General features: G+C 48.7%; 3 protein-coding genes across 3 annotated transcripts; 2 read left to right on the plus strand and 1 right to left on the minus strand.

Moving 5' to 3' along the window:
• Positions 1-428: 428 nt before the first annotated feature.
• Positions 429-3338, minus strand: LOC101771385 (zinc finger CCCH domain-containing protein 43-like). The gene has a single exon (XM_022826554.1). It carries the CDS (start codon positions 2527-2529, stop codon positions 1774-1776), a length of 756 nt encoding a protein of 251 aa, XP_022682289.1. The 5' UTR covers positions 2530-3338; the 3' UTR covers positions 429-1773.
• A 4264-nt stretch (positions 3339-7602) lies between these two features.
• LOC101771780 (transcription factor PCF7) lies at positions 7603-9211 on the plus strand. Its single transcript, XM_004972124.2, has 2 exons — positions 7603-7614; positions 7772-9211. The coding sequence occupies exons 1-2, from the start codon at positions 7603-7605 to the stop codon at positions 8975-8977; spliced, it is 1218 nt and encodes a 405-aa protein (XP_004972181.1). The 3' UTR covers positions 8978-9211.
• A 10275-nt stretch (positions 9212-19486) lies between these two features.
• LOC101755160 (RING-H2 finger protein ATL39) lies at positions 19487-20594 on the plus strand. The gene has a single exon (XM_004969938.3). The coding sequence runs from the start codon at positions 19689-19691 to the stop codon at positions 20403-20405; it is 717 nt and encodes a 238-aa protein (XP_004969995.1). The 5' UTR covers positions 19487-19688; the 3' UTR covers positions 20406-20594.
• Positions 20595-25348: the final 4754 nt, after the last annotated feature.

The following is a 25348-nucleotide window of genomic DNA, read 5'->3' on the forward strand; positions in this document are numbered from 1 at the left end:
AACGTTTGGCAAAACGGCTTCTCCTAGCTTTTTAGAATGTATAGAAGATGTCAATTGTCCATTGCGCCCTTGCATATGTGTATTGCTTGGAGATATGAGTTTTATGTGTTGACTCTATTGATAATGTGATTTGCGTCAAATAAAAAAAACAATAAATATAAAATATAGGTAAGCTAATAATTAGGTTGTTGTTACAAAGTGCTGTTGACAAAATAATACATTCAGGGGATACACATAGCATCCAACCATACAAACAATACAATATCACGATGATCTAGAAAGAAATATTGCCCTTGCAATGTCATCACGGAATCTATCCATGCTTCGATCATTAGAATGTCGAGTTGAACTATCTGAAGCACTCCGAGGAGGATGATGTGCTGCATATCTCTCAGGTATTATAGGCACAAAATCAGGATTTCGATCGCACTTTCGAAAATGTTTATCTAGGGCATGATTCTCACGAATATAGTTATGAAGACACATGGTAGCTGCAACCATCATCATTTGCTTTTCCAAAGGGTAACTCGGCATCTTGAGAAGGATTCTCCATTTCATTTTCCAAACACCAAAAGTACGCTCTACCACATTACGAATACTGGAGTGCAAATGGTTAAAAAGCTCTTGCTCACCACTAGGAGCCGGACCTCTCCGCCAATCAGGTACATGGTATCTTTCACCCTTGTATGGCGCCAAGTATCCAGGCCGATTTGGGTATCCGGCATCGACAACGTAATATTTCCCTAGACACAAATGTGGAAAGACAAATAAGGAAGTAATTAGAAGATGTACTAACGTTAGCATTCTACATACAAATAGGTTAACATACCTACAGGAGGGTGTGGGAATGTGTCATGATCATTTTCCAATGCATGAAAGAGCACACTAGTGTCATGCATAGAGCCAGGTTGCCCTATAGAAGCATATGTAAATCGCATATCAAAGTCAACAATAGCAAGAACATTCTGGGTTGCTTTCCCGGTTCGTCCAATGTATCTAATAAAATCATGCTGAGATGGTGTTGCTGAAATATGAGTACCATCTAGTGCTCCAATGCAATCCTTAAAATATGGCATCATCCTCCGATCTCCAGTAATTCTAGTGTGTGTTGTACAGAAATTAGGATCAATTGGTCGTATGTAATCCTGACACATAGCCACCACACACATGAGGACCTCATCAAATTTTCTGCTAATTGTCTCCCCAGAACGCTTGAATACACCATGTAGACCACTATTAGACCAACCATGACCACACACAACTAGAAAGATGGCAAGTGATTCAATAGAGTTCATATGAAGGGATGACTTGAGCCCATAAGTACTCACTAACAGATCATGCAGCTTGTAAAAGAGAGATGCAGTCATCCTAAACATCTTATGACTTTGACCTGGAGTGTTAAGTTTTTCCAGAGTCCATCCATACCCACTTTGACCTGGCATAGCAGTTTCATGCTTGTCATGATATGTCATAAAATATTTCCCTGCCACAACAGCGCTTGCAAAAAGATTGTTCTGCACCGACCGAATCAACTCAATAGTCTTTGAAGCCCACTCATCAGCATCAGAAGAACCACTGTCATTTAAACAGGACACATGAATAAGCAACAACCAATACCATGAATAATAGTAGTAACAAGACAACAAACTAGCACAAATTATTGGAATTCAAACAAACTAGCACAAATTATTGGAAGTTATACAGGAACAAATGTACTACAAGGGTTCATGCAAATTAAAAAGGATACAAGGGTTCATACAAATACGAACTGTTCTACTTATCCACAACATTTCTATTCATCCACTCATACTTTTTTGTCAGCCACTGGAATCTCTCCTCGGCAGTGTCTAAAGTCATAAACATCTCCCTTTCCGCTCTCTTGGTAAAAACTATGGATGCAATGAAGTGTTCATTTGTCCCAGTTGTAGCACCACAATTCTTAACCAATGCCATTACATCTTGGATGGAACAACCAGATGTATCCTCCCTCCTTGCAATAGACTCACATGATGCGGTCGTTCTCTCATTCATCTCCACAATTTTCCCCATCTGTTCTTGAAACCATTGACCAGTAGCAGTCTTTGGTTTCCTTCCCCTGGTGCTCTCAGTCACTCTAGCTCTCTTTCCTCTCACACTTGTAGGTGTCACTTCTTCTGCCTCACTGTCATCATCATCGTCGGCTGCATCATCATCCTCATCATCGTCAACAGGCAATGGTGCATCCTCACGAGTCAAGTTTGCCTCAGATGGCCGTACACCACTAGAGGCACACCAATGATCATCACCAGTGTTGCGAAGATCTTCAAACATAATCCCCAGCTGGTCCTCATTTTGAAGGCCCTTATTCTTAAATCTGTTAGCTCCCTTTATAGCCTGCAATGAAATAAAAGAATGGTTTATCACATAACCATCATAAGCTATTAGTGCCTGAAAAGAGGCAAAAAATGTACTGGTAATGTTGCACTCACCTTTGCTGTCTTCTTCCACCATGCCTCTGGCATAACAATATTTGTATGAGTTGCATCCCATCCAATGCCCGTCTCCTTATTTATCAATTTCTTCCAAATAACATAATCATTTTTCAACCTATCCCATTTATTTTTGAATTGTTTTCTATTGTACTCAATCCCAGTCCTCTGTTTGAATTTTTCCATTACATTCTTATACCCAGCCTTATTTAAATGTGTGCTATCACGATTTCCTATCAGTACTTCGGCTGCAAAAAGCTCACACACTATTCGGGTATTCTCATCGCACCAATCGGCAGTGCTGTTGGCAACAAAGAAAAGGTTGTTATAAGCCGAAGTATGGCTTTTTCTCAGTTTTGACAGTATGGCTTTGACATGTTATAAACACGCATCACAAACATGAATGGCTCATCAATTTCATACAAAAACAACCTATCTTCTTCTAACACAAGGCATTCTCCATTAGCAAGTCATTATGGAATGTGTATTACAAACAGTAGCATTTATCACCTGGAATCAGTGAGGTCGACATCAACATCCGTAGACACAGCACGCTCCGGTGGCCTTGTTGCACGGCCAGCTCTCGCACCAATACCACCTCTCCCAGCACGACGGCGACTTGGATTGGCCACAATGGGCACTTCCTCTTCGATTCCTCCGGTGGCACCGGCCTCTGGACCAAGCCAACCGAGCCAATCAGGCCCTAGAGCCTCCGCTGCCGCAGCCGAAGCCCTCCACCAATCCGGCCATTCTCCAGTGGCAGCGGCGGCGGCGGCGGCTGCAGCAAATGCTCCAGCGCCTCCCCCAGACGGTCCAGCTGCCGCGCTCGCGGCCGCAGCAGCAAGAAAGGCCGTGTGGCCTCCTCGCCATGCGCTCGCACCCAAGGCAGGGTCGCCCGCGCCATGATGGGAGGCGGCACCGGCGGCCTGAAGGGAGGCGGCGCCGACGAGTTGAGGGCCGCCGGCCTGAAGGGAGGTGGCGCCGGCGGGTTGAGGGCCGCCGGCCTGAAGGGGGGCGGCGCCGGCGGGTTGAGGGCCGCCGGCCTGAAGGGGGGCGGCGCCGGCGGGTTGAGGGCCGGCGGGTGGAGGGTAGGTGGCGCCGGCGGGATGCAGAGAGCCCGCGCCGGCCGGACGAGGGGAGGTGGCGCCGGCGGGATGCAGAGAGCCCGCGCCGGCCGGACGAGGGGAGGCGACGCCTCCGGGAAAACGAGCCCATGGATCAGGATGGCCTCCGCCGGATCCATCCATTCCGCCACCACTTCGCCCACCTGCCGCCGGCCGCCCCTGCCGATTCATCCGGCGCCGCCAGGAGCTTCGTGGGAGGAGGAGCGGGAGAGAGGAGGCAGGCGGATGGGGGAGATGAACCGGTAGGAATTGATGAGGGCGGTGGCAAAGTTGTAATTTCTTTCAACTTTCATGCATGCGGACGGGAGAAGCCGGGGGGAGCCATTTTTTTTGGCTCGTCGCGCGCCGTTGTTTCCCAGTGCGGCTTTTCGCCGGCTCACGCACGGAAGCTATTTTCCTCTGACGCGTTTGGGACGGCTTGGGGTGAAGCTGCAGCGAGAGCCGCTCGGAGAGCCATGCCAAAGGGGGGCTTAATGGCGGGGAGGAAGGGCGACTGTGCCTGCGTGATGGCGCGGTCGGGTACTCTTTGTACCAGCCGCGGTAGCTAGGCGGTACGACGGCGGGGAGAGAAGAGAGGCCGCCGTACGTCGTCTACTCCGATAGGGGCCTTCAGGAAGAGCCAGATAGGGTTCGGGTACTGTGGAACAGGGTGGTAAATGCTAAAATGGACAGATCATCAAACATACAAAATGACATCAACTCAAGGACGGCAACAAATATCCAGTTTACAGCATTTCTGATACATGATTAGCGGTAGTTTTCTTTCCAATCGGATCAAATTATTTTGGTGGCATTACCATGAGCATCGTATACTTGAAAGTTGAACTGTAACAGATTATTAGTTACCCGGGTGTGTGCGCGTTTGGGTGAATAATTCCTTGCTGATGAACCAAAATCCCTATCTCATACTGAATACACATTTGAACAAAATGATGAAAGAAAGACGGACATCGTAGTATATTGTTTTCTCACACAACTTTGACCATGTTGCGCAGAGAGGTGTTTGGATCTTTAGTCCGGACTAAAATTCATGTCACATCGAATATTCGGAGGCTAATTAGGAAGACTAAACATGAGCTAATTATAAAACTAATTACACAGATGGAGGCTAATTCATGAGATGAATATACTAAGCCTAATTAATTCATCATTAGCACATGTTTACTGTAGCATCACATTGTTAAATCATGGACTAATTAGACTTAATAGATTCGTCTCGCAAATTAGTCTCCATTTGTGCAATTAGTTTTGTAATTAATCTATGTTTAATACTATCCAAACATTCGATGTGACAGGAATTTTAGGAGGGACTAAAGAAACAAACAATTTAGATACGAGGTGCTAAACTTTAGCAGGGTCACATCGGATGTTCGAATGCTAATTAGAAGGACTAAACATGAGCTATTTACAAAATTAATTGCACAGATGGAGTCTAATTCACGAGACGAATCTATTAAGGCTAATTAATCCATCATTAGCAAATGGTTACGGTAGCACCACACTGTCAAATCATGAACTAATTAGGCTTAATAGATTCGTCCATGAATTAGACTCCATTTGTGCAATTAGTTTTGTAATTAGACTATGTTTAATACTCCTAATTAGTATCCGAATATCCGACATGACATGTGCTAAAGTTTACAGGATATCCAAACACCTACACGTACGGGATCAAAGGGTTTGGTCAAAACATGCATGACTTCCGTCCTTTGTCTCATCATGAAGCTTATTTGTCAAGTGCAGGGAAGACTCCAAGTAAACTCAACAGGTTAGACCACCAACTGTTCCATAATGCCTTTGACTTTAATTAGGGTGACCTGCAGAAAGTCATGCAAAGAGTGGCACTCTAATATTCAAAAAAATGTCCTATAAAAGAGTATCATTCGAGCTTGTGGACCATCCAAGTAGCCTGGAGTGCTCCTCATCTGCTCTAATTGGGCAACGTACACCTGCATGTGGCAACTAATCTCGACGAATCACCTAGACGGGATGACCTTGGAAAATGGCATGGCATCTCATAAACGGGGCCGCCCAAGATCATTTCACCTATGGTCCGTCGATCTAGAGTTCATTAAGGATATATAGGAAGTTACATTTCGTTGTTTACAAGAGTGACACATCATTTAGAGTACTTTTAATTTGGTGAATTAAACAATCCTCCCTAGTGCATAGTGTCATTTTGTCCTTTCATAGGTTGTCAAATAATGTGGTGGTCGGGGTGTCGTCGGATGAAATAAATTAAATTTCTCCCCCTAACGGGAATGTGGAATAGTTCTCGAGTTTTGAAAAGAGTGTATATCTCTCTCCGTTACTTCATCATCAGATTCACGCATGCGGCACATCGCTTAACATGAATGAAACTCCCATTAGAACGGGCCTAAAACATCACTATTTACTTACTTGAAACAATAATCACACATCAGGATCTGTGTTTGACAAGTAAATGCATGTATCATGCAAAATCAGCTAGCGCCTTATCTTGCAAGTGTATGATTTTGTGGTGTACTTAGCTAGTAACTAAAGATATTATTTAGCATATTGTTTTTATTATACATCGGTACTCCCTCCGTTTCAAAATGTAGGTCGTTTTGAATTTTTTTTAGATACATAGATTTTGCTATGCACCTTAGTATAATGTTATGTCTAGATATATAGTAAAATCTATCTATAAAAAATCAAAACGACCTACATTTGAAACAGAGGGAGGGAGTATTAGACAAAGCAAGTCGTGAGCTTCCGACATTCCGAAGCTACGGCTTTGTTTGCGTGCTTGGTTGATGCAAGCTCTCGGATAGTATTATTTCTTTATCGAGAAAAAAATACGTTGAATCTTGAAGGACCAAAACTAAGAAAAAATAACTTGCTTTGTATTATTTGATCATAGTAAATAGAGAAAAATATTTTCTCAAGTAATTTGTCAGAAATGTGGGGTTCGGCCATCATGACCACATTTACCCATGGCAATGACACTTCAAAATTTTACAAGCATTAGGAAGGTCACAGGCATACGTGGATCCTTATATACATTTTTTTTTATTTCTCACATTTAGCTTTTTAATGTGAAATGAGAGCTCATGGCTAGTCGTCACCCATAATAAATTGAACGAGCAACCGAAAACAATTATAAGTTCAATTGTTTAAACTACAAGGGAAAACATGGATATGATCGTAACGGAATTCTCCATCACAGGAACATGTGAACAACTTTGCAACCAGTGAACCAGAACACATCATGTAGGCACCACAGAATATCATTACACGTAGCACACAATCAGCTTGTGTATCGTGCAGCATGTGGGGCTGTCCAATTGGAGCAGCACAGTCTTGTGCAGGAAGAGTGAGGGGGAAGAATTTATTGTCGCTTCTCCTAATCAATTAAAATCAGGAACTGAAGCAGACGGAGACGTGATCTCACCAAAGTTTCTGCCCTACAACCTGACTCCTCCTGTCTCTGAGCCTGTCCTCGCCACCCCTCTCTTCCCTCCCTCTCCCTGCATCATCCTATCAATCTATAGCAGGCTAGCGCAGCCTCTTTCAACTCTATCTCGATCTCTCTCTACACACTTTACCCACACAGTCCCACAAAAATTAAATGAAGAGAACAGAAATTGGAGAAGAGATACATGATCTTCCTAAGCTCAATATGGTAGTAGCTCATGTCCTTGTCAAGGTGTAGGTAAGAAGTAGTAGTACTAGTATACTAATAATTTTCTCACCTTTTGGTAGAGAGGTCCTAATCTTTTTCTCCTCCGCTAGATCTTCTTTTCCTCCCTCCTCCTCCCCGTCCAGTGTAAGCTTCGCTAGCTGCACACAAAGAGATTGCCGAGAGATAAGATCTGCACTGCCCTCTTTTGCTTGTCACTTTCACAAAAGAGAGGCCGGCCGGCTGCACCCAGGCCACCAAGAGCGCAGGAGCTATTAAGCTGGGGGTGGTGTGGTTTCTGCCTCCTGCGGACGGAGTTGTGCTTGTGGGGTTCGTTCCCATGGCCATTAAATCTTTTTCCTCGAACATGGCCAGCCGAGTGAGCTTTGGCGCGGGGCAAGATATACATGGCAATCGCATGCAGCTGTAGTCGGGCTCTTTAGGTGATTAATTAGGGATTTTCCTTTCCCATTTTGATTCCTACCAGCTTCTTCGTTCTTTCTTCTTTCCTGCTGTGGGGAGTGCAAGTGAGGTAGCTCAAGCTGGAGGAGGACAAGAACCAGTTGTCCAAGGGCTTGGACCCTTGGGGCAACAACCCTACCGCCACCACCAGCACCCTGCACTACCTGCTCCAGGAGAAGGAGAGAGCGCAGGCGCAGGAGCAGCTCCAGATCTACCACCAGCAAGGATTCAGCTACCTCCAGCACCACCGGAGGCAGCAGCAGTCGAGGGCAGCTGGAGCGGGCGGCGATGGCGTCAGCAGCGGCGAGTCGACGCCCGTGGACGCCCTGGCGACCGCATTCGGGAGCGGCCGCATCGTGCGGTCCGCAGCCGGGCGCAAGGACCGCCACAGCAAGGTGTGCACGGCGCGCGGGCTGCGCGACCGCCGCGTCCGCCTCGCCGCGCACACGGCCATCCGGTTCTACGACGTGCAAGACCGGCTAGGCTATGACCGCCCCAGCAAAGCCGTCGACTGGCTCATCCGCAACGCCAAGAACGCCATCGACGAGCTCCCGGACCGGGCAGAGGCGCCGCCTGCCGCGGAGGCTGCAGATGCCGCCGCGGAGCCGGCCGAGCAGGTGACCTCGACGTCCTACGGGTTCGGCAACCCCGGTGGCGCCATCGGCGGTGTGTCCGCCGGCTCGTTCGTTCCGCATTCAGTCGGCGCCGATGGCGTCTCCGGCAACGTCAAGTCTTTATTCCCCTCGTCGTCGACAGCCAGCACCACCCCCGCCCACGACGAGTACAGGGGCTCGCCGCCAGACCTCCTGTCGCGCACGACCAGCAGCCAGCCGCAGGAGCTTTGCCTCACCCTCCAGTCCAACCAGCACCAGATCTTCAGCCATCAAGGTATGATCTCTGGTGCAGGCGTCCCAGGCTGGCCGGAGCACGGCCAGAGAATGCCGCCGTGGCATGCCTCGGAGAGCGGCGCGGGAGACGGCCGCGGCGCCGGCAATGGCGACGGCTACATGTTCGGCGCGCAGCCGCGGCAAGGGCTAGAGCACCAGAGCCAGCTCTTCTCCCAAGGGGAACCCCTTCAGTCCAGTGGCGGGTGGGCGTCGTCCGCCCGCACTTGGCTAGACCCTCTCGCCGCGATCCACCAGCCAGCGGCAATGGCTGGGCAGATCGGGTTCAGCCATCTGGTTGGCGCCGGCGGCGGGTTCATGGGGTTCCTCGCGCCGGCAGCGGCCCAGCGGCTCCAGAGCGAGGAGGAGCAAGGAAGCGAGGCGATGAGAGAGTGATATATCATGGTGCTTATGAGGTGTGTGAGCTTTCTAATAACACGCACTCTCCATTGATCTGGTCGATCAGTTGTATGTCATTTCATGTAGGAGTTTGTTTATTAGGCGATGGAATTTTCCATTAGCTGGCTAGCTGCTGCTGCTATATTATTCATGCATGTATAACTAAGGTTTAATCAAGTCGTTCCCTTGGAAGTTGGAACTAGACAGCCGTTACTGTTGCATTAGTTGCTACTGCCTGTTTTCCTTTTCTCCCTTTCATGATTCTCGGCATGGACAAGATGTGGTGACGATGAGACGAGACAGTAGCGTGATCTCTCGACGGGTTTCCCCCTTTGGACCTTTTAATGTTTCTCGCCTCATTATTCTAAGGAAGATTCCGGGCGGCCTTTAGCCAATTTGAAGGTTGTCGCCCCCGGCCTAGATCCTGATTCCATAAAGCAGGCAATTTCAGGGCTCCAATGATATGTTGTAGCCTCTGTAGGCGACGCAGGGGCAGGAAGAAAGCAGCAAAAGGGATCGGATCGGGGCAATGTGAATAAACAAAGAGACCGGCAGCTGAATTTAAAACCAGCTTAGTCCCCTGTAGCAGCTGGAGTGCAAGTGCTGTGCTGTTTGCCTCTGATGTCTCCATGCCGATAATGATAGGGGGGACGGCCGCTGCTCGATGCATATGCATTGCATGCCTCTATTATTGGAAGTGAGTGTGGTATCTTTGCTTGGCCTCCTCCCCACTTTCCTCTTCCCTTTGCTTTCACTGTTTGGGGGTATCTTTCCGCTCACCAGAGACTGTGAATCTTCTGAAAATTGCATGGATGGCATGCCGTACCCCTGACAATTGCATGAAAGGGGCCGGGACAATAGCATATCAACGACCTGCTAATTTGGCAGGGGCTCGGCGCAGAGCCCGCCGGTGTTCGCTTCTGGTTGTTTTTAGCCTAGGGACTTGCTGCTTTGCATGTCAGCCTCCATATTCCTCTGAATTTTTGTTCGCCAGTTCATGGAAGTATGTACATCTTGCTCATTCCCATGCATGCACATACCTGTCATTGCATCGACCTCACAACAGATCTACCACAACGAACACACACAGCTTCCGGGGGGGAAATATCATGAATTTGTCTGATGAACTTCAAACTTTGGATTGAAACTAAAAAGGGAGATGCTTCCATTTGCTTGACGAAACAGAATTCCCGTCCCGTTTGTCTGAAAGAGAAACTGGTCATCACATACATACTCTTTTGGGAAAGCACACAACGGTTCACAAATCCATATTCTTCTGAAGGTTTTTCCTTTTCGCACGCTGTTTTGCTGCTGCAGACAGCAGATTTGCAGCTTGCAGGACGTAGTGGAATGGGAAAGCTGCCGTTGTAGAGCAAAGGGCCGGGTGAATCGCTCCCCCCCTCTCTTCTGCATTGGAGCTCAGCTTGCTCAGACATCGAACGTGGTAGATAAAAGTATGGCACACAATGATTGCGGGCTCTCTTTCCCATTTGAAGATGCTGAGGATAGGTCACTTTCTACTGCCACAGAGCAGATCCGCAGTCGCCAGCTATGGCCACTCTCTTTTGCATATAGTGCTCGCAGACCGTTTGTACTTTGTCGTTCCAGCTTGTAGTAGGAAATAAAATAAAAAGGCATGGACGTTTATTACTGCAACCACACTACAACACAAGAAGAGGCCTGCCGGTTTGGAACGCGGTACGAAGTACTAATCTTTTAAAAAGATTCATTGGGTACTTACGGACTTGAATGAAAGGTGGATATTTTTCATAATTATATCCAAACTTACTTCTGTTTAGTACAAACTACATATGATGGTACATTTATTTTGTGCTGTACACCGGTTAATTAGTGAAAATTAAGGTAGTCTCCAACTATTTCAGTTAGTTTGTGACATCATCTCACTCTACAGATGGAAATATGGTGTCCCCAACACAACACTACATGCAATTACCCCTTAAAAAGCTTTTACTACCTAGTAATGATATTACTAATTTGTGTAAATTACTAATAACGCTAGGTGTTTGTACGGACTACGGACACTATGACCACATTGTAAAACATGAAACAGGAGACCATATTTCACCAGTGGTAGTACCACACTGAAGTTATTACTAATATCATATTAGCAAATTCATCATCGAAATTGCTTCTGCGTTTGGTATGATTCGCCAGTGTTAGCTTACATATGAATAATTGTAAGTGTTTGTAGTGTATGGATCGACTACAGACACCGTGTGACCATGTTGCAAAACATGAAGTAAAGAGACCAGGTGTATAATAGAGGGAGAGATTAGTGAAGTAGTTAAGTAGTGCCACCTGATTGTAATGTAGTTATAGGGAAATAATTTGTGTACTACCCAGGTACATGCACGCAACCAATCTATGTGCTAGTGTTTGCATGTAGTCTTTGTTGTATATCTTCTTTTTTTTCACCATTCCGATATCATACACTTTGATGGTGTAATAATAAGCAATTAACGATGGTTCTATATGCATTGACCAACGCAAAAGGCTGGATTTTTTTCCTTTATATAGAAAGTATACATAGTGTTGACGCCTTTTTGGGCCAACACACGAACGCACACGACCGTGCGGCGGGCGGAGGGGCTCACTGCAGCACCTCGGCGCAGGCCGGTCGGACCGGTTTTAGGAACGATCTGACCGGTTGTCAGGCAGGCCGACGGTAGACCTTTGAATGCTTGTCCGGGAAGGATCCCGCGGGGCAGGCGCACGCAGGGTTGCTCTAGGATCGGCAGGCCACCTAGAGTGCCTTCAGACGTCGTCGAGACGAAGGAAGAACAACAGGTAGTAGATTGGAAAAGCTAGAGTAAAAGAATAAAGGAAAAGATGATAGTAGATTGGTTTTTGTCGATTGGGTTGGATGTCCTCAATCGGCCGAATCCCTTTATATTTATAGGGAGGGAAGGTCTTCCCCACGCAGGAGTCGAAACCCTAATACAACTCGTGCTAAACCACAACTCCTACTCGGATTACACAGAGCCTGGGCAACCGGTCTGCCCGGGTGCATATCTTGCGAAGGTCGTATCTCCCTCATCTGAACTCCAAATCGGACGTTCTATATATGAATCTTGCTCTACTCAATGAGATATATGCAATGGTGGAGTCCAATCTTCATTTGAAGCACCTTGATCCAACCGGTCTGACCGGTGGGGTCAACCGGTCTGACCTATCTGCAGAGGGTGCTGATCTTCCGAGGGCATAACTCTCTCATCCGAAGTCCAAATCGGACGTTCCATATATGCATTTCGATCTTCTCAACAAGAGCTACACCATGGTGAAGTCCAATTTGTATTTTGGGAACTTTTCTCGAATCGGTCTAACTGGTTGGGAGACCGGTCTGGACAGGTCTGACAGGATCTTCCAAGTCCTGCCACTTTTGGGCGTCAACACATGCCCCCCTATTTTCTGGTAAAGCTTGTATGCCAGAAAATACTCTCCTGGTCCAAAAGTGCCTAAGGATGATGATGAACACAACATCGGTCATATATTTTTTCTAAGAGCGATAATTGTCTCATCGGCCATAAACTTTGTTCTTGATTTAAGAAACAACTTGCTTTGGCCTCCATACCTGTTTGGTGGCTGCTGACCTTGCTGGTATAGTCATTGCTTGTTTCTCCATTGATTCTTGCTTCCGCATCCGTTGTAACCTTCTTTTTTGAGTATGAGATAAGCCTGAGGGACACCACCTCGGCTGCAGGTATTTTGAATCTTCCTTGCTATCTTTCTTACCACCTTTAGTAACAAAAGGGTGCACTTTTAACCAGATTATTGCTAGCAACAATTGGTCTTTGTAATGAACCACAGTTTGAATATACAGAAGAATATGAAGCAATACATGGTTGCATATAGAAACCCTTATGATCAGGAGGTGAATAATAGTAGGGGTATGGCCAAGACCATGGCGTAGTCAGCCAAAAAGGTGTATGTAATGCAGCAGCATAGTTTGCATGATATTCACAAGAACAAGACAGATTTTGATTTTTACCTTTATTATGCCGACTCCCTTGTTTCTGACTAGATGCTTTCTTCTCATATTTGGCCAACAGATCCTTGAAAGTCAGCTTTGCCTTATTCTTCAGATCTCACTTGGCTCCAGATTTTTTAGGATGACCGGTCAGACCGGTTCCCTAACCGGTCAGACCGGTCTATGCAGAACCGGTAGCCTTGCTTTTGCCTTGCCCCCTGAGCATAGAAGTCTTTGCTGTGACTTGAGGCACCTTTTTCTCAGGTCTTCCTTCACCAATAATCACATTCTTCCCTTTATCCTTTTCGGCTTGATCCGGCCGAATTAGCACTTTAGGATTTGTCAACTCAAGAGTATTCACCGAAAAAGGATTTTGATCAACTTGCATTTCATGAAAAGTCAAACGACCTTCATTAATGGCCGATTGTATTTGCCGGCGAAACACATTGCAATCATTAGTGGCATGTGAGAAAGTATTATGGAACTTGCAATATGCTTTCGTCTTCAACTCTTCAAACGGAGGCATAGTATGAGAAATTTTTAGGTGCCCAAGTTTAAGCAACTCGTCAAAAATCCTATCGTACTTGGCTACATCAAAAGTAAATTTCATATCTTCTTGCCAATTCTTTCGGACCGGCTTGAGAGAAGCATAAGTACCAGGTTTACCCTTGTGGGGCAATACAAACTTAGCGGTTAAAACATCATTGCTCTCATCGTCCGAGGAATCATAATCTAACATCTGCATGTTAGGATGATCAGATTTGAGCCGACTATCTTTAGTTCGGCTTTCCTAAGCCAAAGCTCTTTGCAAGACTTGGGTAACATTAGCAAATTCATGACCTTCCAATTTATCTCTAATATAGGATCGCAATCCATTAAAAGCTAATTCAGCAAGATTCCTCTCAGAGATGACAAGACTATAACAACGGTTTTTTACATCTCCGAACATTCTGATATAATCAGCAGTAGACTCATCAGGCTTTTGCTTAACCAATGTTAAATGACTCAATCTTAACTCATCATCTCCACTATAAAAGTGGTCATGAAATTTTTGTTCTAATTGTACCCAAGTATGAATAGAATTAACAGGTAATGAAGCAAATCACGAGAAAGCGGTTCGAGTTAAAGATAAAGAAAATAACCGTACTTTTAATTCTTCTACAGAACCAGCTTCTCCTAATTGAGCAAGATATTGGCTAATATGCTCCCAAGTGGTTTTGCCATCATCCCCACTAAACTTCACAAATTCAGGACAACGCCAACCAGAAGGATAAGGAGCTGAATCAAAACTCAAAGGATACGACATTTGATAGGTATGGGTTTTATGCTTCACCTCTATTCCATAATCTTCCTTCATTTGTTTAGCGAGATTGGCATGAAACCTATCAAGAACTTCTTGAATAGTGGTTGGCGGAGGCAATTGTGGTGTAAGAGCATTCGATTGCAACACATTCTGTTGTATAGGTGGACTATAAACATTCTGTTGCAAACGGCTATTGAATTGGGAATCAGGCATGGAACCATATGAACTACCCAACCCAAAAGGCACCGTAGGTGGAGCGCTATAAGCTGCTGTAGGATATGGATTTAAAACTCCAGGAATCTCACCAGATCGGCTAGAGATAGCTTGAACGGGAGGTACAACAGCTATAGGCTCAGGAGACGACACATACAGGACCAAAGCACCCTGACCGGTCTGACCAGTTAGACCATGCGGTCTGACCGGTTGATACTGACCAGATCGAGGTAGAGGTGATTGTCCCACAAAGTAGTTCAACAGTATGCCATACTGAGGCCCCGCTATGGGTGTTGCCGATGTACTATTAGATGGGATCTGAGGTGGTACAGGATTAGAAACAGATGCAACATCATTGCCCTCCTCCACACGTTTACCATTAGCCTTATCTACCATATCTTGCACACTCTCATTTATCGATAAGCGCAGATTGTCAATTACGGTAGTAAGATCAACCATGGTAACAAAAGGAGATGGCAGTGATGATGTGCTCACATTGGTTTGTACCTCAGGTGGTAGAGTGCTGAAAGCGTTGTTGGAGGTAGAAGCGAAGTCGATCTCCTTAATCTTCTTGACCGCGCCTCTTCGGTCGACTTCAAAGCTCACAATTGCGGCTCGCAAGTCTTCCTCATCGTGCTTCTTCTTGCACTCCTCCAACATCTGGCAGATCTCTTCAGGAAGTTGCTCGAATGTCGGGTTGACCACGTTCTTTATAGTAACATTGGAAAGATCTTCTTCACCGACCATTGCAACCGATGTGTCTTTCTTCTTCTTCCCCAGCGGAGTCGCCAAAATGTGTTGACACTTTTTTGGGCCAACACATGAACGCACACGACCGTGCGGCATGCGGAGGGGCTCGCTACAGCACCTCGGCGCAGGCCGGTCTGACCGGTTTAGGGATCGGTTTGACCAGTTATCGGGCAAGCCGACGGTAGACCTTCGAACGCTCGTCGGGGAAGGATCCCGTCGGGGCAGGCGCAAGCAGGGTTGCTCTAGGATTGGCAGGCCACCTAGAGCGCCTTCAGACATCGTCGAGACGAAGGAAGAACAGCAGGTAGTAGATTGGAAAAGCTAGGGTAAAAGAATAAAGAAAAAGACGATAAATAGTAGATTGGTTGTTGTCGATTGGGTTGGATGTCCTCAATCGGCCGAATCCCTTTATATTTACAGGGAGGGAAGATCTTCCCCACGCAGGAGTCGAAACCCTAATACAACTCGTGCTAAACTACAACTCCTACTCGGATTACACAGAGCCAGACTGGTCAGACCGGCCTGGGCAACCGGTCTGACCGGGTGCAGATCTTGTGAAGGTCGTATCTCCCTCATCCGAACTCCAAATCGGACGTTCTATATATTAATCTTGATCTATTCGATGAGGTCTACACAATGGTGGAGTCCAATCTTCATTTGGAGCACCTTGATCCAACCGGTCTGACCGGTGGGGTTAACCGGTCTGACTTGTCTGCACAGGGTGCTGATCTTCCCGAGGGCATAACTCTCTCATCCGAAGTCCAAATTAGACGTTCCATATATGAATTTCAATCATATCAACGAAAGCTACGCCATGGTGAAGTCCAATTTGTATTTTGGAAACTTTTCTCGAATCGGTCTAACTGGTTGGGAGACCGGTCTAGACAGGTCTGATCGGATCTTCTAAGTCCTGCCACTTTTGGGCGTCAACACATAGTCATCTAAATCATCCAATGCATTTATGATCTTTTTTTTAAAGGAAACCTTTATGAGCTTCCATCGAGTGATTTCAAACTGTCGTGTCTGTAAGCTATACCCTAATAGCTTGGTGTTCATAATTATAATACGTGGGCATCAGAAAAGATGAGCATGCTTATGGGTTCCTTAGACTGCATGCTTGACGGCTGACTAGCTAGCCGTGTGTGCTCCGCCGAGATTGACTGCTGACGGTGGAGCAACAAGCAATTTGCGAAGAAAGTGAATGTGGACTAGATCAAAAGTACCACTGCCCTTTGGTTGGACAGAGAAAAACTAGATGGGATGGGATGGTTTGAAAATTGTGGACCCAACTAAGGGTTTGTTTAGGTAGTAGTGGATCAAAGTGAAATGAAAGGAATAGGAGGGGAAACTAGTTCATTTTAGACTCAATCCCTTTCGTTCCACTCCCATCATCATCTATCAAATAAGTCCTAAACGAATGTACGAAATACCATGTAATCGAGATGGCAATGTGCCCAAATGTCCAGTCTACGTGGAGCACATTTTCTCTTCTTAGCCCGGCCATCTTCTATTCTTCTTGACTGGAGAGAGATGCCTTCACGAGAGAAGCGCTCGCCAAAAGGTGTCCCGCTAGCAAGGCTGCAACCAGCGCGCAACTCAGCATCTCCCAGAAAGGCCTCCCGCCTCCGCCTCTCCCTTCGATTGCAATGGCATCTCTCGTACGCCGAATCGCTTTAAAGCCCATCGTCCTCGTCCTGCCGTCCACGTAGCACGCACAGGCGCCACTGCCGCCATACGCGCGCCTATGCCGCTGCCGAGCACGTAGACGTCTCCCTCTCCCCAGCCTTTTTTCCTCACGAGCACAGTGCCCGTCAACCCAGCTGGTGGCGCTTTCGACCGGGTTGATGAGGGCTATCGACGAACCTCGCCGAGGTTTCGCTTCGATTTCGGCCCTCCCAAGGAATTGAACGACCCGCATCTCCCCTCCGGTCGACGTATCCGGCATCACATCGGCGGCGGTAGCCACCAGATCGGAAAATCGCGGCTGCTCTCTTTTGGTGATTCGGCGGGTTGCTTATCAGGAAGCGTCGGCTTGCGGCATATTCCGCTTTGCGAGTCCACTACCAAAGCTTTGTGCCGCCACCGCCACGCACGATGACGTCGACGGATGCGCGCCAAAGGTGGTGACCACTGACAAGTCGTGCACCGAAATATTGGCCTGTCCCCGATAATGGCATGCTCGGCAAATCTTCTTCAGTTCAGTCAAAAGCAGGCGAAGTGGCGGCCTCGGGAGCTCCCATGTAGCTAGTGGAAGCTAGATAAGTAACCTAGCTTTAAAGCCCATTAGCCCATTTAGAAGTTTAAGTTAACATTTTAGCAAACTAGTTTCAACGTTTTTCAACAGTTGATCAACATATAAAATTAACAGATTTAACATTTTTTTAAAAATATAGATCAACATTTTGTAATAAAAATACTACATTCAACATTTTTAACTACCTGCTTCAAAATTTTGATAAACTGGATTCAACATTTTTGTTTTTTTCTTTTTCAACCTCCGACGCGCAGGATGCGTGGATTCAACATTTTTGTTTTTTTCTTTTTCAACCTCCGACGCGCAGGATGCGGCCGCAGGCATGCGTGGTGGCTGGGGCGCTCGCGGCGGAGGCCCGCGCGCCCGCAGGGTGCGGCTAGCCTCGGGGCTCCGGCGTGCAGGGGAGGCGGCGCGGACGGCCAGCGGTGAGCAGGGGCAGGCTGCGGCGGCGGCGGTGGCGGCGGCCGGCAGCGTCAGGTGGAGGTGTGGAGTTAGGGTTAAGGATGTGGGTTGCATCCAACCAAGGAAATTGTTCACACGAATCTCAGACAGTGAAAGTTGGATAAAAAAACTTCCGGAAGCGTTTCCCGGCGGCCTCGGCACCGTAACGTCGTGGGTCAGATTTCTTCCCACGTGCACGGTCGGCCCAGTTCAGTTACCCCGGCGGCGCTCAAGGTCTGGCCCAGTACTTCTTCTGCGGCACCAAATCTAGCCCAGTGTCTCTTTTCAGTGGAAGAAAACTGGCCTGGTACGGATTAAGGCCGAATTAAGGCGTCATCACTTGCAGGATTATACCTAGGCCAGCCAGAAGAACATGGGACTGGAAGTGGCAAATGGCAAATGAAACTTGGTGAGTTGGTGTTGGGTCTCTTGTGCAAACTGCAAACTGATAGTGTCACATCCCCTTCAGACTCTGAAGCCTGCTGCTGTGCTGCAAAGTTCATCGAGGCATGAGTGCATGACTGGGGTACTACCGTACTGCTCTGTAGATTCCTTATGCACGTACACCATGGTATTGGATACTATTAGGTAATATTCGGAACCCTTGAAACAAGAATCAGTGCTGTGGACCTACTTTTGAAGGCACGAGGGAAAAGTAAACACTTCGTTAGTTGAACAGTGCACGGAGCAATTCTTGACAGTTGACACGCAACGACCCAGAACGGATCAGGGAAGCGGCCCTGTCCTTGTCGGTCGAGAAGGCTGGACGAGGAGTCCAGAACAAGTGACAACTGACAACCGGCCGGCCCTTAGCTAAGACCTCGATTCGCACTGTAGCTACTCCGGTCAGTATCTCCGATGGCGAGCAACCACCATCACGAGTTCACGACGGTGAGGCTTCAGTAGCCGACCAGCCGGCTGCCGGGTGTCACGGCTTGTCACCAAGCAACACAAGTATTCGCAGGGACTCTCCCCCCATCCCTGTCTGCCCACGCCGCGGCCGGCCGACCCGTCTGACCGCAGAGCTGCCGCCACCTCCGCCGCCACGAGCATCGCTGGAAACCACCGTATCCGTATCAGCGTCAAGAGGCACTGTCTCGACGTACATCGGCGAAGCTCGACGGCACTCGGCAGTGCTGTGCTGCCGCTGCCCGTCTCCTCTCCTGGACCTTTACTTTACCCTTTACCTCCGAGGCTAAGCAAGTTTATTCGTGGGGCCCAGACGCACGTGTCCGTCCACGATTCGCGTCACGACCCCGTCAGGGCCGTCCCACGTCTCGTCGAGGGGGTAGAAAAAGGGAAAGGGCCCGCGCGACGCCAATGGCCACGTCGAAATTTCAAATACGCACCGAGCGCGCCACGGCTTTGCCCCACACACACAGTACATGACTTGACAGACATCCGAACCGGGCCCGCTCGCAGCTGCCTGCCTGCCCCACCCACTACCGCACCGCCCAGGGCCCAGGTCGGGTCCCAACCGGCCACGTCCGAAACCTATGCGCCTAAGCAAGCCACTAAGCCAAACCCAGCGCGAATCATTAGCGGCGCGCGGGGAGGAGGCGCGGACCCTTAACCTTATAAGACCAGGCGCGGGGATGCTCCTAACCACGCTCACCAAACCCCCCGCGCCATCCCAGTGAACTCACCAACCAAGCAGCACAGACTTGCCGCGGACACCCGCGACACGCCGAGGACTAGCGAGAGGAGCGCAGCGCGCGCGAGCGTCGAGTTTATTTGTCGGAGCAGCCAGCGAGCGGCCATGTCGATGTCGTCGATGAAGGCGAGCGACCCGGGGTCCGCGTGGTTCGGCAGCGGCGCCCGGACCCCGCCGGCGGGGATGGGCGGCGGCCACAACGTGCGGCTCATCACCACGGCCGTCGCGGCGTTCGTGTCCGTGCTCGGCCTCGCCCTCTTCCTCCACCTCTACGTCTGCCACGTCCGCCGCCGGAACCGGCGCCGCGCCGCGGCAGCCGCGGCCGTGCTGCCGACCACGACCGCCGCTGCGGCGAAGTGCGGGCTGGACCCCGCGGCCATAGCGGCGCTGCCGACCGCCGTGTACGGCGGGGAGGCGGGCGGCGAGCCGGGCGCCTGCACCGAGTGCGCCATCTGCCTCGGCAACGTGCAGGAAGGGGAGGTCGTGAGGGCGCTGCCCGCCTGCGGCCACGTGTTCCACGTCCCCTGCGTCGACACGTGGCTCGCGTCAAGCTCGTCGTGCCCGGTCTGCCGCGCCGAGGTGGAGCCGCCGCCGATGGAGGAGGGCGCGGCTCGGCTGGTGCAGGAGAAGCTGCAGGACGCCGTGAAGGAGGAGGCGGGCAGCTGCAGCTCGACGCCGGAGCGCGGGATCAGTGCCTGCGCGTCGCTGATGAAGATGCTGAGCAGGGAGAGGCCGGCGCCGCGGAGGCCACAGAGCGCCGTCCATGCCGACGACGGGGAGCTAGACGACTTGGAACGTCAGCTGCAGGCAGTGAATAATTAATCTATTTATTCTTTTTAATTTGGTAATTTTCCTCATCATTTGTACATCCCGCACTTGCGTGAGTGGAGAAGTACTAAGAGAAGTGTGTGAGCTCCTCATTTTTTTAATGGATGTATGGGCTCATTGGGAAAGAAGTGATATGGTTCCAATCTACAGTTTATTTTGTTCAAGTGTGAACAAAATCCTAAATTTTCCGGTTTATCCACCCTTTAACTCAGGTAATGATGCTTAGCAGCAGTGGATGAAGCTTGCAATTTCCTCTTGTGCCCGTAAACAAGGCGAGTGGATAAAGCTAAGCTAAAAGTTTTACCAGCAAAGTGGTTCCCACTAGGCATATGTGTCTTAAAGATGACATTGATATGTGGCAACATGGATTGACGCCTATACGTAGATCCTAAAATATATAGGAATTAATTAAGATGTGTCTAGAACATATGAAAACACATTCCTTCCCGCTTTCCTCTTCCCTACTCTCGCAGTCTCACTCAACCAACTGGCACATTTGTCTTTTTGTTGCATGATGTTGTCTCTCAAACTTCACTCTATTTTGGTCCCCTCGAGGTTTTAGGTAAAGAACGTCACTTTTTTTTTTGCACGCCTTTATCCTATTTTTTTATTTTTCAGAGTCCAAAATTTTCTGCTGTAGGTACAAATTATCTATTTTCTACGGGTCTCATAATTTAAAGTCTATTTACTTGAAATCTAAAATTATTTAACACGACTCAACTACAAACAAGTTTCACGTTTATTTGTTGAGTAGAAAAATGGTTTAAGGTCCCAGACAGTTTTTAAGCTCACCTTTGCAAGTGACGGTGCATGACAGGAATGCTCTTATGAGATGAGCCAAGTACATTCTCCGAACCTGCAATCATCACATCACTACAGTATCCTATGTTTTTTAGTTTAAAAAAAGTTAGAAAATGCATTAGTGCCGTCTAATAGGTGCATTGACATGTAATCTTGAGACGACTCAACAGTCAACCCGTACAATGAGTTGTCTTATAAGTTGTCTAGTATAGTTATATAATTTCTTAATTTGTGCATATGAAAAAGAAAATATTATGAGTTGCATGGCCATAATAACTCGTACAAATGGTTGTTGAGTTATCTCGTAGTCCTACAATTTAGCTCATGAAACAACGATCTTTTTCTATCTCCTTGTTCTCTTCCACATTATCAAAAATCCTACGTGACACTGCATGAGACGACCTATAAAACTGCTGACGTGTAGTAATATACTTGCTCTTGCTCGTCCACAAAGGTTCGCATAGAAAAGACAACTAGAAAAGCAGTCCTGTCATTTTTACCGAGGCTAAAGAAAACAACGGTGGATGAACATCATGCGGCATTCCGGATAAGCTTACTATAGTGTGGAAGCGCCCACTCACGGAACGGAAGCTGCGAATGCTCAAGTTGACCCTCGTGCCCATTCCAACTTTCCGCTGCCACGCACTGCCCTGCCGTTCGCCCCGTTCCCATAGAGTATTCGCGCACGGAGCGATCACATTACAGGTGCCGGTTCTCACGTAGGAGGAGTACGCAGTGCTCAAGAGGAAGTGTCCGTCCACACGAGTCAACACCAGCCAGCGAGGCAGCACCACTGCACCAGCCGGGGGTCAGCCTCAGCGCGGCGAGGAAAAACGCCGCGCGTGTCGCCGTCGCCCAAAGAACTCCCGACCCGCTGGTTCTCTCCGCACTCGAAGTCTTTGCATCTGCTGGCGGAAAAGCAGGCAGGCCGGGAGTGCCCGTCCGACGCAAAAGCTGCGCCCGCCTACACGAAAGTTGCGGCCGGTGACTTGGAAAGTCGCCGGTGACGTCGCCGTACCGGGCCAAGAAAATTCGGTTGGATCGCCGGGGAAAAAGAGATCGACGGCAACGGGATTCCAGCCGGCCGGCCCGGCTAGACTATAGACTAGGCCCCCCCGGCGAGTAGGTAGTTGGACGGGACCGGCCGGCCGGCCGACGGAGCATCCATCCGCGAGAGCAATTCGGCTCGAGTTCCATATGGGAATGGATGTGATAGTGCAGCAGCGGCCTCGAGTGCCCTAATTTGAATAGAGAAGCGAGGCATCTCCGATCCGTGTTTGGGGGCAGAGCGAGATAAACATGCCGAGTCCGGCTTGTGATTATTCTATGACGAGTGATTTGCTTTGGCTTAGTGGTAAACAAGGTTTAGGGGGCAGGGCATCAGGGTAGCATGGAACCTTGCCGAACATGAAAAGTTTGTTTGTGCTCCGATGCTTCAATTTGGACCATCCGTCGAGGGCACTAAGTGCTCTGGATTAGCAGGAATCGATTCGGGCCTCGAAGATTATAAGGATAAAGCTAAGATAAAGCTCACCGGCCTCATGCTTCTCGCATGATTAATAGTACCACTACCCTACTGGTTAGTGGTTACTACTACTACGATAAAATTAACCTTAGGTTAACAGGCTATTCCAGATAAGGCGGAGGATAATGACATCACATCAGGACTAGTACTAGTAGGCTGCAGGTAGCGTGAAGTACTGGAAACCGGATTGCGGATAACCCTCACAGCATCTGCTGAAACCATGCCTGTATTTAGGCCACACCTTTTTTGCCCTGTGATCAGGACTCTTCCTTTTATGGATGGAGAGAGAGGGGTGAAGACTCTCCTTAAGAGAGACAGAGAACCAATAAAGACTGTCCTTAAGAGAGACGGAGAATCAAATAAGCACCGTGAACCCAAAAGAAGAAGAAGAAGAAGAAGAGAGAGAGATAGAGACCAGCACCTGAAAGCAGCATAAAAGGCAGTATGTCTTCTTACTCTGCACAAGTAGTTATCTGAAACCAGAGCTGAAGTGTTGAACATTCGCGCTCAAAGTCTCACCGAGTGGGCCAGGTGCCACATCAACAGAGCGTGCGCTGGTTGGTGCATCGTCCGAGCACATGGAAAAGCAAGTTTCAGAGGCTCATAGCGTGTAAATGGAGACCCGCATGGAGAAAATCCTGCTACAAATGGTAATGCAAATTAGTCGCAACAAAAAAGTGCAAAGAAAAGTCAGATGATCAAGATATTATTTATGCAAAAACAGCACAGCAAAATGCAGGCTTTATCCGCTGGAGTAGCTATTTTCGAACACACACAGATATTTATCCATAATCCACGGAGAGATCTAACTGGTCGACATGCTTTGGGCCTCGCCCCAAGTTGTTGATTGAAATGTTCCTGATTCTCAACTTGGTAAAACGACAAGGGGCTCTTGTGAGCTGGGAGTAGCAAAAGGGAGTATGAGGCTGACCGGGAGCAAAAGAGGAGGTGGCCCCAGAAACTGACGGGACGGCGATTAGTCGCATCACAAAGCCACACGTATCTGGACGAGGCTTTAGGCGCGAGATTGCCCACTTCTTGCTCGGACTCTCGCGTTCGCGAGCCGACGACCTGCGCAAAGCGGCGCGGCGAATCCATCGGACAGCCGACCGGGATCGTTTCGCAGCAAGTTGGTGGGGGAACTCGGGATCGTATCGGAACGCACCCGTTCGTGTCGCAAAACCGCCTAGCAGGCTAGCGCACATGGTCTCGAGCACGACCCGGCAGGCGGCGGCCGACCCCCGCGCGCTCGCCGCCAAGCTACCAGCCGTGTGCCCGCCGCCGCCACGGCTCTTGTTTCCCTTCTGTGTTTCGACAGCGCCACCCGTGCTGTTCGTAGCCTCGCGCTCGCTTCCGGCTGGGATGAATCATGAGAGGGATGGGTGGCATCGCTCGTTCTGCTTTCTGCGGTGTCGTGGCTCTGCTCCCGTGGAAATGCTCTGCGTCTTCGGAAGGGACGTCAGATAGGTGGGCAGTGTTAGAAATTACGTCGAATATTAGTACAATCCGGTTACGATGTGACTTGAGTTGTATTTAGCAGTATAGTGTAGAGTTCATATCATACTCTGTTACCCGAACCTCCTCATAAATATGAGAGAAGGGTTGTTATTGTAACCACGACGACATAGCGATAGCCTTGCAGGGGGAGACGGCACGATGCCGAGACACCGACGGCCGGTGTTGCGTTATTGGGGAGAAGCGCTCGTAGTCATGCCCCGAGGCTGTAGGCTTTGGCTGATCCTTGTCCACAAAGATCGTGTCTCCGTTATCATCTGTGATCGTTTAAGTTCGTCTCGATAGATCCAATCGACACTTCCACTGGTGGAGATTAGCAGGCGGCTCATCGTCGCGAGGGCTAATTTTCTAACAATTTATGTCGAGAGCTATGATTTGGATTGGTCTAGAGACTGTGCGGAAGATCACCTAGAGTCGGGAGGATTATGCATCCACAAGGCGTCGTGCAACGTGCAGTTGGTGCGAAGCGGATTCAGCGTAAGGTGAAGCATAGCTGTGTGATCGGAGCGTGAAGGTTGTCCGCGTATGGTCGCAGCGGGTCGACGTGAGCGTCCACGGTGGCTAGAATTTACTAGCGGGTGTTATCGTCGAAGTTGATGCAACACGAGGAGTCAAGTTCGGACGGAGTCACCGTGGATTCTTGTCCAAGTTGGGAATCCTGCGTGGGGTTCATGCATGGTGTTGTGCTGTTGCATGGAGTTCCATTGGGCGGCGGTGTCCGTTTTGGATATGGAGCGGGCGCGTGCATCAAGGCAGCGGGGTCAAACGTCGTGGTGGAGCAGGTCTTTGGCATGCATCGGGATCAAGTTTCGGTACTACATGGAGTCAGGTTGACCGATCAGCAGGATGACCATTGGCATTAAAAAGTGGATGTACGTGTGCATGCGTGCTGGCTCTGGATTGCTAATGTGTGTTGGGGCTACGTGATTGGTTACATGGAGACAACGTGAGGGTGCTAGTTGGCTAGTTGGCCAGCATGCTTGACAGAAAGTTGTGTGTCACGGTGGAGCTGCACAGGAGACGGCGTGAACCTGCAGGGTTGTGCGAGGGCGGTTCGACGACGACATGTAGGCCCTTGTTTACTTCACCCTAACTT

This window comes from Setaria italica, chromosome V (genome assembly GCF_000263155.2).
Source record: "Setaria italica strain Yugu1 chromosome V, Setaria_italica_v2.0, whole genome shotgun sequence".
Lineage (NCBI taxonomy): Eukaryota > Viridiplantae > Streptophyta > Magnoliopsida > Poales > Poaceae > Setaria > Setaria italica.